Genomic DNA, 14,324 nt, shown 5'->3' with positions numbered 1-14,324 from the left:
AGAAACTCTCAAATACCATTATTTGTAGGCTCTTTTCTTGAACTAATCTTATCATTTCCAGTCTATGAAGTTACAATATCCTGATCAAATATTTTCTTAACACATTTACAAATTGAGAGGTTCATATCAACACTTTGAGCAGACAAGTGACAAAGAGAAGTAGAAAATTTATTGCAGTATTTGTTCCACCAAAAGGGTATGAATCCCTTTTCCTCTTATTACTAGAGTGACCTAATACAACAAAATCTACATTTACAAAATATCCTCCTGCAATAGGCCACATATACTGCATGCGTAGTTTGAAATAGAATAAATTATATTCAGAGGACTCTGCCATTGTACAGCTTGGACAAATAAACGTGAACAAAAATAAAAATTCTTATTTTTTAAATTTTTTTTCTTTTTTTCCAAATATCTAAAAGCTAAAAGGAAAACCATCAGGGTGCTAGAAGTATAATAAACTCCAAAAAACACTTTAATAAGAACATCAAAAAGACTAATTTCCAACATTCACTTAAGGTTTTATTCTTTTTTTACAGCTTTTTTTGTATTCAGAGATATAAACATTTTAGTTTTTTTCGTGTTAAACTATGATACAGTGGGAGTAGAAATGAGCGACTAGAATCTGCTGCACAACAGCGAAGGAGCTCCCACAACAATGTTGACAAACATTTCCCTCCAGGTCTCTTTTCTGATAGCCTCTTAAGGGATAATTTGGGTGAATTATTCCTTTAATGCCTTCAGGATTCTATCCTCTGAACATGTACACAAACAAAACACGAGCAGTCCCTCTAATATAAGTTTTGTGTCATTTCTGCAAGAATAACTCATGTAAAAGTATGTAGTGTCAAATATTCTTGCCCTCTTGTGTTCTCTTACAAAATGAGGAAGGAGATGGGGCAGGGTAGGAATCCAGTGAAGTTTGGCTGTGTTGTTGGAGGTGTCAAGTTGATGAGGAGGAGGAGGAGAAAAAGGAGGATTTTGATAAAGTAGAAATGGAGCAGGGGAACAAAAAAAATAAAAAAAAAAACAAAACAAAACAAAACAAAACAAAGGAGCCATTAGCTAGCCCCTCCTTCCCGCGCTGCATATAGTGAGCGTAAAGTCTGTACTACTTTGTTGCTCAGTTTTTGGTTGCTGGTCAAGGCAATCTTCTTGTAAATGATGTCCGACTCCTTAATTGTGTCCACCCAAGGCACCTGTTTGCGGCCATCACGTTTCTTGGCCTCTGCCCAGGGTCCCGAGTAGGAGCCTGCCATCCAGTGGATGGTGTATCCATTTGAGGTCTTCTGGACAACTCGAGCTATTTGTGGTCGGTCTTTGTATTTGGGGCAACAGAGAGCAATTACATCCATTGCCTCCACTGCCTCACTCATACGGCCGGGATCCGAGGAGTCCCCTGCTCGCCTTGACCTTCGAGAGGACTGCGAGGAAGACGAAAAAAAGAACTGCATTAATTTCCCTCAAATTTTAAAATGGCAAAGTTTATATTTAAAATGAATTCATGAGTAGTCTGGCAACTCTATCCATCTCACCCCTGCTGTCCTTTCGTCACTGTCACTATCATCATCATCTGTTTCTGGCCCCGCCTGATTGCGCGGACTGGGTCCTGACATGAGGCCAGAGCCTCCCAGTAGGGCGTTTATGGCTTTGTTTCTGATGTTGGCGCTGGCAGATGCTTCTCCCTCCTCATCTTCCTCATCTGGATCCAGATGTTCCATCAGAACCTTAAACTGTGTGCATTGAAGAGACAAAACAATAACTGAGAACAATTCACACCGCAGAGCAGGTAATGGCGTCTAAAACAAATAAACAAATATATGGTCATGTGCAGTTTAAAAAACCCTTACAAACTTAATACTGAAGAGGGATTTTTTTAAGTTTGTGTAAGTAGATGCAAAGAAAATATAAAATAACTCAGCTAACTGAAAAACTTTACAACAATAAGCACAAAACATTTGTCTGATGAAGCTTTATTACTTACATCCAGGTACTGTTTCACTATCCGCCTTTTTACATCGTGCGTCAGTGTGGCGTGAGCCATGTTGTTGGAGATGAAGTCAATAGTTTGTCGGGGGTGGAAGTGAACGTTGCTTTTTCTGTTTACTGTCTTATCGTACACCTTGGCTGACTCAGTTGGAGAGTACTTCTGAATTTTACTGTTTACAGACAAAACATTTTAATGTACAAGTGTTATGAAATTCTCAAATTTGCTGGTTGAATCCTCACTGAGTTTGGTGGCTCTTACCTGTCAGAGAATCCGTACTGGTTCTTTAGATGCTGTTTGAGCACCAGCAGAAGCAGGATGCCTTGAACAGCATTGGCAAAGTCTAAGAGTCCTGTGGGGTTTTCTGGGAGGAGCCTCATTACTTTGTCCACATCTTCTACATCCAAATCCTCCAGATCGGATTCAGACTCTGAGCTGTCCGAGTTTGCCACAACTTTTCTTGTCTTCTTTGGCCGCCGAATCACTTCGTCATCATCATGTTCATCATCATCACTGTTGCTGTTTTCTTCCTCGTCACTCTTGGGAGAATCACAGTTCATCTTTTCATCATCTTCCTCACCATCAGACGTGTTTTTCCATTCTTTTACTTTCTTCTCCTTACGTCTCGGCTCCTTTAGAAGAAGCTGCAAGGAGGGGGGGTGGGGGGGCGGAGAGTAGAATACGTACTTTAGGCTTCTATTTCCTATCCTGAATAATACAGAATATAAAATACACATCCTGAATGGACATTACAAATGCAAGATTTTTCTCAAAACTGTCATTCATCCTACTTCTTTGAAAGTTTGCAACAAATTGCTGCCAGAAACAGAGAGGGTGATGTCTATGTGGTGCATGATGAAGAGAGGTTCTTCCTGGCTCTGGTAGGGGAAACAGGCCAGGTTGTCTGCGATGAACAGCAGCATGTTCACTTCTGTCTTCTGCAGAAAGACAGAGAAAGAAAGAGCAAGAACTCAAGTCAGTTCCTGACACAAACTTATTCAGTATAGTAAACTTCTTAGAAATGATGGGAGTTCCCTAGTTATTCTCCTTTTATGTCCATTTTCATTAACACATATAGTAAAAAAAATAAATAAATTAGTCTTTTTAAATGTATTCAGATTCAATTCCAGCATTTTCATTGTTTCTTTAAAAATCAGTAGCATCACTGAAAGATATATTTATAAAAAGATTAAAAGAAGCCTTTCATTATAATTCCTGTCATTAACTTTAAAACTAATTAAACGTTAATTTACACTTGATATCCAAAAATATGACCTCATGCTTAGTAGTGTAAAAATGAGAGCAGATTTACTCACAGCGCTGTCATCAAAGAGGTTCAGCAACGAGATGAGAAAAGCCCTGCGATGCTGGCGGTTCCCCCGGATCATAGAGTAGAGGTGTGAGCAAAGAGCGGAGTGGGTCTCATCCTGCCTGAAGCCTCTTATTATGGTTTTACGAGATGAAGCAATGGCCTGCTGCAAACTGTATGACATCTTCATCCCAGCAACTGCCTTCATCTACGATCACGTAAGATGAAAAAGAAGCATTACAAAGGAAGCATGAATGAATGAATAGATTACTTTTCAGCAAATGGTTTAACTAGTTAAAACAGAAAGTTAACCTGTATTTCTAAAAACTGGCAACACTGGACATCAACTCACATGAATGAATCCTGTGTATTTCTTGTCAATTTCCACCAGCTGCTGGTCAGCTTTGTTCCTCATGCTGGGCTCTGGGTCTGTTCCCATTGCAATGAGGTAGGGTACACACTGCGGAGACAAGATGAACAACCGTGTTCACAAGCAACATAAACATAAATCTTCTCAGAAAACTACAATGTGGGTTTCTCTTCTTACCTGTACAGGATGGATGAGACCCTGGTTGAGTGTGAGAGCAATGACATTGAGAGCAAAGTGCCGTACGCTGGACTGGGTGTGGAAGAACGCCTCCAACACCTGTTTTAGATAAAGCTGCATGATGGAGCTACTCATCCCTGAAGAAATGTCTCCCATCTCTTTCAGATCCTCCTGTTTGGACAGTTTTTTCCCTACAAAGACAAAAGACAAGAATTTGAGTATTTTTATTTTTACACTAATGTACCAAAATATATTTTTAAAAGAACCGCTCTGCATAACTTTCTTTAGTCTAACACAAGCAAATGAATTAAATAAAATAAAGTAATGTGAGAATTACTGGAATATGCATCACACAAGAGATGGATTAAAAAAAAAACTGCTGCATGCGACAACAGCACCAGCTTTACTTACATTCTCTGTCTGCTTCCTGCATTCGCGTGTCCTCTTCCTGAAGGTATGTCTGCAGGTTTTTGAGGATCTGGATTTTGAGGTTGATGGAGGAGGAGCTGTCAGCCAGGATGCCATTATACAAGGACTTCACGTCAGGCATAAACATCTGGCTCGGATGCATGATCACAAGGAAACCTGGAAAACAATATTGATTTACTATATAACAAAATAAACAAAACACACTTCATCTATCTAATTTCCATTTGCTGGAGCATGAACATTGTTCTTTAAAAAAAAAAAAAGGCTTCCAGTACATTTCTCTCTTCACTTGCTGGTAACTTTTCTGAGGGTAAGTGATTGAGCAAAACAACATTTCCCCCTGTTAATTTTTTAAAAACATAGATGTAAAAATGAAAGTGGTGACATGTAGAGTGCTTTTTTATGACATAGCACTGCACAGTACGACTTGGTACATCTTTCCTCTGCTTTGTTTTCCACTACATATAGGACTCACTGTTGGAGGGATAAGCTATTTATTAGTACAGTGTGTGTAAAGCTGTGGCGACACAGATGAGACACACAACTTTGCTGTGTGTGTATTTATTACATTACATTGATTCAGCAGATGCTTTTATCCAAAGTGACTTACAAATGAGTACAGGGTGGTAATAGTACGGAATGTATTTGTGACAGGCTTTTAGTTCAGATGAGTTTGAATGTCTGCTGGCAGTAATCATGATGACTGAGCGGCAGAGCTCAACTCTATCGGCAAAGGAAGAAAAAAAGTCTATCCAAACTCAGCCAATAAATAAACATGCTCATGTTTTTATTTTGTCATGTTTACAGTATGCAATCCATGCACTCGAATATACAGAATATATATTATAAATTTTCTGCTGGACTTTCAAAACACTTTATGGAACAAGGAAGTGTGTGCTGTTGTTTACACCCAGAGATCATGATTCTGACCAGTCAATGTTCTGCAACATCACTGTATGGAATTGGTTCAGCACACTTGACTAAAGTAGTTTCAAGAAAGTACAGCATAGCCACGAGCCAGTACCATGAAGTGTGGTACCTTGTAATGGAAAAGCACCACCACCTTTGTCAAACTTAACCACATTAACTAGAATTACACACTTGCTCTTGTACGACTCAAGCTACAAAAACTGTGTTTTGGTAGTCTTTGTACCTTACCTATCAATATCTAACAGAAAAAAAAACGATAGTCCAATTCAAATTCATGCCAGATTAAAATAAATTCCCTTCAAGTGTTCTACAAAATGGGATAGATGTTGAGGTCACAGTGAGCTTGACCTGATCACAAAATTTCAATCAGCTCCTCCTTCAGTCCAAATGAAATTGTCTCATTTCAGTATTGAGACATGAAAACAGTACAAATGGAAACTCCAAAAGTCTTCTTACCTAAGCCAATGATGGCTTTGGTCTTGACTTCTTCATCCTCATGTTTGGTAAAGTATAGCAGCAGTTCAAGAACTTTCTCCTTGATAACAACCTGCACACAATTTCAAAAAGTGTACTTGCATTAAAATATTTGGCTGCAGTAACTTTTTCTCTTTATAGATAATTGTTTTCTTTCTAATCCTAAAAGCTAATAAACCTAAAACTGCTATCCAAAGCTCTGTCCAGCTGACTGATTTAAATAGTTAAATATTACAACTATTACCCTACCTTGTTAGTGCCCTTGAACTCTTCAAGATCAAAATCAAAGTGTCGGGCCAGGGCACCCACAGTGAAGAGCGATCTCAGCAGAAAAGGCTTGTTTGCTACCAACGTTGTGCTGTTAGGATCGTCCTGATGCTGAATCTTAAGCTTGTTAAGTGCACCTGAGAAAAAACACAGATTTGAGTTTTTATAAGACAAACCTGCTTATTGCTAAATCTAATTGTACACAGTGTGCACAGTTAGTTTTATTGTTTAACCACATCAGTGCTCTTTGTCAATCCAAAATGTTAATAAACTTCAAACCTGAATATTTAACTAAGTAAAAGTGAGGATTTGACTTCACAAAAATATCTGTGTGCACAATTAGTATTATTGTGCAGAATTATCACACAAGAAAAACATTTTTCCCCATCTCACTTACTGTCATCTGTTAATGCAAAAATAATAAATACATAACTCAACTTTATAAGCATTTTTGCCAATTCAAAAAAATAAAATCAGTGACCAACATAGCTGTCTTTCTTTTCAATAACGCTCAAACGTCTTCCATCCATGGAGTCGGTCAGTTTCCTGACTTTCTTGACCACTTTTTCCTGTACAGCAGAGTTTCTTCTAGAAACAGACCTGTTGGTTTGGGAGTGCAGTTGAGTCCATTCTCCACCCAAAACGGTCCAACAAACTCATAATACCTCCAATAATAACAGCCAACACCAGGACCCCACCTCTAGTTTGCTTAGGTCTGAGTCGGAGTGGAGCTCTCTGCCCATTGCTTATCCAGCCGCTGGCCCATCCACCTGGTCCATTAAGAGTCATTCTCATTTCATTAGTACTTAAAACCTTTGTAAAATCCACTTTCAGATATTTCTTGGCTCAGTCTTGGTGTTTCAGCTTATGTATTTTATTCAGTAGTGGTCAGGTTTTAGCTTTTCTTACCTTGGCCATGTCTTTGTGCACTGAATGCCTTGTACTTTGGGATATTCCAGGCAGGTTACAGTGGTGGAATAGGACAGCACTGGTGGTTAATGAGTTCCCGGTAGCTTCACATTTGATTCTTCTTAAATTTCTAGCAGTTAATTTGTGTCTTTTTCTCTCAACATTTTTCTTGTAACCCTTTTGGGAAATCGCAACAAAATGTTTGATGGTTCTGTGGTCATTTAAAAAGAGTGCTGCATAATTCTGATATTTTTATTTATTTATTAATTTTTTTTACTTTTCAGAGTCTGGAAATTCTCTTTTCTTTTGCCAGAGGAATAGAAGCTGCTAAAGATTGTGCAAACATCCTCCCTCAATTAACAAATGTGCATCAGCTTGTATGCTGAAATCCAATAGGCTGTCAAGCTTATACAGCCCGGAGATGGAAAATTTGCATTGAAATAATAATATGGTCAGAATGATCCCTTGACTAACAGTCATGCACACAGTGTTAAGTACCGTAAAGATGTCGTGTTTTTCGGAACCACTTGTGTTAATGTCAAAATGTACAGCTACAATTGCAAAGGTAGAAAAGAAAATATTTTATTTCCAAAGTAATCAAAAAATAAAAAAGGGTGACTATCAAAAAAAGTATCAAGTTGTTTAAGTGCATATCTCACCATAGAATTTGTTGAAGCAAGCCCACACAAACTTGTAGTTGTGTGTGACTTTATTTACAACAGCTCCGAGACAGCTCACACAGTGCTGGACCACCTAAAGAAAAAGAGAAAAACCATAATGTAACCCCTAAAAAAAGATTTCACACACTAACATAACCTTCTAAAAAAGTCAGTTCCACACACCGTCATGCCATATTTGATGATGAGCTTCATGAGATCTTCTTCGATTGTGGCGAGGAAAGTTTCACTGGGGTGTTCCATCAGAGGCACCACAAGCTCCAGGATCTTTGCCACATTACAGATAACCATGAAGTCATTGGCAGTCTGCATGGTAAACACAAACATATCAGTTATTACTAGAGAACCACCTTCAAATTTCACACCAACAATGGCTAGTAGGGGTAATATATGACTTTAGGAAACTACTGTTTTGTACTTAAACTGCAGAATCTCACAGTACACTTAAAAACAGAGCAGCTGGATTGCTCATTTGGCAGGACATCTGTCTCCCATATGGGAGACCCGAATCCCACAGGGCACAAATATAAACCCAATCTCCTCCCTTACAATATGGGAATTTTTTTTAACTTAAAGTTTTTTGTCCGGTACAGACAAAGCTAGAACACTGCTTGCTCCAACACAAAGATGGATACATGGACACATTCATTTGACAATAAAATTAGCGGAATATACATGCCCCACAAAAGCCCCTTTTCCATCAAAGCAGTTCCAGTGCCAGTCCGGAATTTAGAAACCATTATTTCTGTTTCAACAATTAATCTGAAAAAACATAACTTACGTTACACTTTGTGGTCAGGTAAGGCTGCATGGTCATGGCATGTTTGACCATGAGCTGGGCTCTGATCTTGCTGAACAAGTACAAGGTGGTAATACACGCCACAAGCCGTGTTGAGTTTACCCCCTTGTTTTCTACAAAAAAAAAGAAAAATTATCATTTACTTTTGACCTTTACAGAAGTACCATATTTAAGTAGAAAACGTTTACGTTCTAATAAACTTGAAGAAAAACTTAAAAAACTTCAGACAGCAAATAAACAAAAACTCTTCAGCTGCATATTAGGGCTGCTCGATTATAGGAAAAATGATAATCACAATTATTTTGATTGAAATTAAGATTGCTTATTTAACACAATTAGAAAAAAAGAAAGAGATGGGGAGAGGGCAGCTAGTGTGACATTTGAAGCGTTGTCTGTGGTAGTACAGACTAGTTTCTTTTCACCCAGGTCCCAGTAGCTATTCTTTGTCTCAGACCAGCAGCTATGTTCTGCCCGGTGTGATATGGAAAAAATGAGTCTGAAGACATTTCATTTTCACGTTAAAATCCGCGTCATATACAGCTCTATGGTGCGGCTTGACCACAGGTCTGTAGAGGTGGCGAAACATTGGACTGTAGCCACGTCCTTCACAACACCCTCATGATGCTCATCATACAAGGCAGGGAGACACTCGACTAAAATGGGGATGAGATGGCAGTGACGCCGTTTGTCCAAAGTGTTGAGTTTCTTAAATCCCAGGTTGTTCACTGTGTTACCTGAGCACTGGTCTTTGGTGAGAAAAAAAAGTTGTTTATAACATTTGTTATCTCTCTGTGTCTCTGGTGGATTATTTAGTCGTGACTCACAAAAATTGAAAATTTTTCTATTTTCTTGTGTCGCGTCGCAAGCCCCCGTGTGCACGTCTATGTGAACGAGCGCGACATTTCACATGCACAAATGTCACCTGTCGCTTGGCTGGAGGAGGGCACACAAGTTCCATAGAAATTTAATGGAGAAGGAGTGATGTCGCCTCCCGTGTGTCAAGCCCATAACTTAAGGTATTTGTTGAATAAAACCAAAGTGGTTGGGGCCGTGGGAGGAGTCTGCAGCAGTGCGCTCCAAGTGGCACTCAATTTGGAATAGAAAATAGCACAAGACTAAACTGAGAAGGGCCTATCGAATCAGATCATTTCATTTTATGATCATTGAAAACCCAGATCATAATTGAGATTAAAATTCGACTAATCGCCCAGCCCTATTGATACAGCTGAGATTGTCAAATTAAACAAAAGAGTACCTGCAAGAGACTCCTCATATTTAAGGATGTGCTCCACCAGATTGTCAACCAGCTGAACACAGGCCTTTTTGGCTGGCTTATACGACGCATCCTCCTCAGACTTCAGAAGCTGAAGGAGAGACAATGTTAGTTTTATACAACTTTTAAAGAATGTTATGTCAAACTAAAACTATTGACTTACATTTTGAAGAAGCTGCTCAAACCAGTCATAACCAGTGTCTCGACATGCTGCAACCTGAAGTAGATATAAGACAGTTGGATAAGCAATACTGGCCTAAGTTTATTATTGAACAAGCCTGGAAAGGTTGATTAGAGATGGGACTTTCTCAATAAGAGACAACATTTAAAAGAGACAACATTTAAAAATTAAATACATAATAAAATGGTTAGTCAGTTGAACTTACAACATCAGTTATGTTGAGAATCTTTCTGGTCATGGTCTCTTTGTCATGTGCTGGAGTTGGAGTAAACCACAGCTTCTGGAATGTCTCATTCACCAGTTTCTGTGAAGAAGTTGAACGTATAAACATCTTTAAATGTCTTTCTAGGGCAAAGTTTTGTGGAGAAATGTATAATTAGAATTTCCTTCTGGGATTAATAGAGTATTTTTCATTTCATTTAATTTGATTTTGCAATACAGACAGATGTACTTTACAAAATGCTGCAATAAATTCATAAAATAATGACAAATCAAGTCAAAGAGTGAACAGAAAAAGATGCAGCTGATCCCTACCTTGATTCCTTCTTCATCATTGACCCTGCGGATCATCTTCACACACATCTCAGTAATTTTACTGAAGGTTGGCTGCTCCAGACAGATGTCTCTGAGAATCTTAATCACCCGCTTTCTTACGCTGATACCAGTGTCCTGGGTGTAAGAAATATATAAAAATTCTTATATTCAACTCTTATATGCATCAAAAACAAAGCTCTGATTTTCATACAGAAAAGAATCCCCTGCATGAGGTGCTGAAGCACTTCTTTGCCAACAGGTGGCAGTATAAGACTGTAATGACAAGTGAACTTCACATGAACCCTCCTTCACATTACCATGACAACAAGCAAAACAATGTCTATATATTCCAATTCCCAGACTTTTTGTTCAAGGAATGACTTTTTTTTTTTAAATGTTTTTTTAAAAACAGCATTTATTACACATACCCCTCATCATCTCAACATAGAACAAAGATCTAAGTTGATTCTGAACTGGCTTCTTACTTATCTTTGTATTGAGGTAAATACTAATCAGGTTAAAAATAATTTAAAAATATAAATATATTCCTCTTTATCCGTCCCTGTAGTGCTTGTCCATGAGTTTAATTTCAAGTGTGTTTTTGTTTGAAAACTCAAGATATTTACTTTCAGACGCAAACCATTCAAACTGTGCAATTTTGAGGAAAAAAATTAAACATTTTGGTGGGTGCTCAGAGACTCAGCTTAATCCACATTAACTCTAAGAAGTGTGCAATCATAGGACCATACCAGGAATCTTATGTCATCATAACAGATAAGATATACTTCTGGTATGGCCAGAGGAGGATGAACAGAATATTAATTTGCGCACAACTGTTAAATTTGATGGGGAGAACAGCAATTGACATATCGATACTTCTACTAGTACATAATGGCCAACATTTTGAGTAAGGAAGAAGGAAACTTACCAGTATCCGCTCTATTAGCATGTCGTAGTACTGCTCAGTGAGTTGGGGTCTGCTGAGCACAAATCTGCCCAGCAGCTCTACAGCTGCCTCTCTCACACTGGTGGAGTTGTCCATCAAACGACCGTGGACACCTCGCTGCATGTCAGACTTAAGATGTGGACAATATTGGAATATCAGTTCACAGAACAGAATAAAAGAAAGAATAACTTCAACAGCAATGGAAAACAATAACACTTTTAAATAGAATAAAAAAAGATATGTTTAGTCAGGCCACATGATATGCAGTCTATTAAACTCTATGTTAGAAGGCATAAAATATATGCAAACAACTTTAGACATACCCTTGCCAGTATGCTGGGATCAACAGCCACAACTTCAGACAGACATTTCATGGCTTTAGTCCTTACAGCAATGGCACTTTCCCCAAGAACTCGTAAGATCTAAAAAGATTTTGTTTATTTTAATTTAAAAACAATTAGAATACAGAAACCTATGGTTAAACAAAGTTGTCTTTGTTCTGTTTTACAGTTTAAATGTCAAGAAAAACCATCCAGCTCCATTATTAACAGTAATAATTTGTTTTATGGTTCTTGCGCCTCACCCAAAAAAAAAAAAAAAAAAAAAAAAAAGATCCACTGAGGATATTTGAGTCTTACCTGTGTTAAATAAATATCAAAGCTCTGGGCAAACGGCCTCATGGAGGCCAAATAACGCACAATCAGACAGGAGTCATCATAGTCCACAGTATCAGAGTTCATTCTGAGGAGAAGCGCAAAGAGGGAAAAATTTACAAGTTGGCACAGTCATACAGCTGGCAGTGGTACTGACAGATGTCTGTGATAACAAAGTAAACAAATAGAAAGGAAAGTCAACAAAGGACAGATCCGAGCCATCAAAGTTTGTCACAAAGAGCAACGCTGAAACATCCAGCAGTCCTTACTTCAGTGTGGTGAAATGAGCCGGTATGGTCTTAATGATGTTGCGGAGGAACTTCTTGCGCTTCTCTGCACGCTGCATAATTTCACCAGTTGTTTCCACCTCCTTTGCATGTTGTGGTCCATCTGATGAATCGTCATCCTTCGGATTCTGGTTTCGCATGGACTTCTCAGCTTCTGTTGTAGCATCACGGAACCACTGGGCAATGTAGAACTTTCTAGCAAACTAGAGAACAAACAATTTATCAGCATAAGATTCATCTGAATGAAAAACATCTCTTGGTCAAAAATAGAAAATTATAAAACATTTTAACATTAAGTGACAATTATTGCAGACATATATAGCCACCAGTTTCATAGATTTTTTGATTGTTGTGTTTTACTGTTGTGCATGCATATAGCCATTACCTATTGGAAAGCATATCCGTTTATGGTTAAACAGGCCATTTAAAATAATGAAACTGAAACTAAAGCTGTGATACTAACATGCAAACTGACTCCCGAAATCCACACTTGCAGAATTAGTCTGATGTAAACTCACCACCAGTGAAGGATCCGTCTCAGCATTCTCTTCCATATAGTCCAGTAAAGCTTTCTGCAGCTGCTGGGTCTCATCATTGCCTGGAGACTACATAATCACAGAAACAGATTATACACAAATCCATATTAAGTAAAAAGCTAGGAATCAATCATAAGATAAAAAAGAAACTTAACTGTAAAATACATATCCTGCTTATCAGTTTCCTTAACTTTTGTCATCATGGGGAAAAGTACATTGGTCAGCCATAACATTAAAACAGCTCCCTTTATGCCGTTTATGCACCCTTGGGCTAACAAAATAAGTCTGGCATAAACTCCACAACATATCTCTCAAGATGTCCTGTGTCAACATATTCACAGACATTAACAGTAGAATCTTTATATCCTTTAAGGCGGATACTGTAAATTACAACTGTTTTTCAAGCACATTCTGCAGATACTTAACCAGATCATCAGAATTATCAGTTAAATTTGGGGGCCAAGTCAACACCTTGAACCCTGTGCCATGCTTATTAAACTATTTCAGAAGCATTTCTGCAGTGTGGCAAGGTGTGTTATCCTGCTAAAAGAAGCAATTGCCATCACAGAACACACACATTAAAGGGTAACTGAACTGCAACAATGTTTGCGCTAGAGGAACATGTCAAAATAGTACCTGCATGGACAGCAATACCAAATTTTCCTAGTATGAAGTTGCCCAGAAAATCAATGTATCTGCCAATTTGCACCCTAGGGTACACAATTTACATGCACATACAATCCCAGTGTTGCTCCAGGGTCCAGTTCTGATGGTAATATGTCCTCTGAAGGTGCTTGTAACAGTATTATCACTGCCATCTTAAGCAGAATGGAATGGACCAACATGTGATGCATTTTATTTTTATTCATTCAGTTTCTATACCCACTCATTCCTATGCAGGGTTGCATAGGGCTGGAACCTATCCCAGCAGCTATAAGGCGAGAGGCAGGGTTACTCTGGACAAACAACTTGCACGTAAACTAACTATTTACACTCACTCTTAAGAAGAATTAAAAGAAACCAATTACCTATCTGGACAGAGCTATGGATTGCATTACTTTAGATAGATTCTAACCCTTGCATAGCAAGAATACCCCATACAACATTATTCATTTGGAGATACTCTAATTAAGTGATTGATCATTACAACATTGTTCTTATCAAATTAGGCTTTTAAGAACCAAGCATTCACTTTGTGCCTTGCAAATCCTGCTGACAGTTCCCAGACAAGACAACCAATGTCACTCACTTCAACCTGTTGTAATGTTGTGCATGACCGCTTTATGTGCTAAATAAATAGTCCATGTACCTCTTGTAGGATTCGATCTATTGATCTCTGGTCCATCTTGCTTGTGACTGCGTCCTTTCTTAGACGGGCAGCCACTGTGCCAAGGTAGTCTAAAGATGCTACTCTTAGAGCCATCTCAGTCTGTTTATTACTGAACTGGTGTACCTGATGAGAGCAAAAACAGAGAGAAAAGGAACTGTAAGATCAGATGTCAGCAAGAAATGAAGGATCATTATATTTTCAAATACTGACTTTCATTTGCATGGTGCATTAGAGAAAAAAACAAATGATTCATTAT

The 14,324-nt window shown here is 38.3% G+C and overlaps 1 protein-coding gene across 5 annotated transcripts in view; it reads right to left on the bottom strand.

The window, feature by feature from the left end:
• Positions 1 to 147: 147 nt before the first annotated feature.
• The window catches only part of nipbla (NIPBL cohesin loading factor a), a 31,144-nt gene continuing 16,967 nt past the window's right edge, over positions 148 to 14,324 (bottom strand). For all 5 annotated transcript variants that reach the window (XM_041998803.1, XM_041998806.1, XM_041998804.1 and 2 more), the window contains 24 exons: positions 14,048 to 14,191; positions 12,721 to 12,807; positions 12,185 to 12,405; positions 11,901 to 12,003; positions 11,586 to 11,684; positions 11,245 to 11,391; positions 10,317 to 10,451; positions 9,988 to 10,086; positions 9,765 to 9,818; positions 9,584 to 9,692; positions 8,311 to 8,441; positions 7,695 to 7,835; positions 7,512 to 7,605; positions 5,926 to 6,080; positions 5,659 to 5,749; positions 4,255 to 4,428; positions 3,844 to 4,034; positions 3,649 to 3,756; positions 3,304 to 3,504; positions 2,779 to 2,925; positions 2,249 to 2,631; positions 1,985 to 2,159; positions 1,536 to 1,733; positions 148 to 1,424 (listed from right to left, as the gene is read on the bottom strand). In XM_041998803.1, coding sequence (XP_041854737.1) covers positions 1,062 to 1,424; positions 1,536 to 1,733; positions 1,985 to 2,159; positions 2,249 to 2,631; positions 2,779 to 2,925; positions 3,304 to 3,504; positions 3,649 to 3,756; positions 3,844 to 4,034; positions 4,255 to 4,428; positions 5,659 to 5,749; positions 5,926 to 6,080; positions 7,512 to 7,605; positions 7,695 to 7,835; positions 8,311 to 8,441; positions 9,584 to 9,692; positions 9,765 to 9,818; positions 9,988 to 10,086; positions 10,317 to 10,451; positions 11,245 to 11,391; positions 11,586 to 11,684; positions 11,901 to 12,003; positions 12,185 to 12,405; positions 12,721 to 12,807; positions 14,048 to 14,191 — 3,750 coding nt within the window. In that variant the 3' untranslated portion in view covers positions 148 to 1,061. The remainder of the gene's footprint in view (positions 1,425 to 1,535; positions 1,734 to 1,984; positions 2,160 to 2,248; positions 2,632 to 2,778; positions 2,926 to 3,303; positions 3,505 to 3,648; positions 3,757 to 3,843; positions 4,035 to 4,254; positions 4,429 to 5,658; positions 5,750 to 5,925; positions 6,081 to 7,511; positions 7,606 to 7,694; positions 7,836 to 8,310; positions 8,442 to 9,583; positions 9,693 to 9,764; positions 9,819 to 9,987; positions 10,087 to 10,316; positions 10,452 to 11,244; positions 11,392 to 11,585; positions 11,685 to 11,900; positions 12,004 to 12,184; positions 12,406 to 12,720; positions 12,808 to 14,047; positions 14,192 to 14,324) is intronic.

This window comes from Melanotaenia boesemani, chromosome 11 (genome assembly GCF_017639745.1).
Source record: "Melanotaenia boesemani isolate fMelBoe1 chromosome 11, fMelBoe1.pri, whole genome shotgun sequence".
NCBI lineage: Eukaryota > Metazoa > Chordata > Actinopteri > Atheriniformes > Melanotaeniidae > Melanotaenia > Melanotaenia boesemani.
This window is presented reverse-complemented; position numbering and strand designations above follow the sequence as displayed.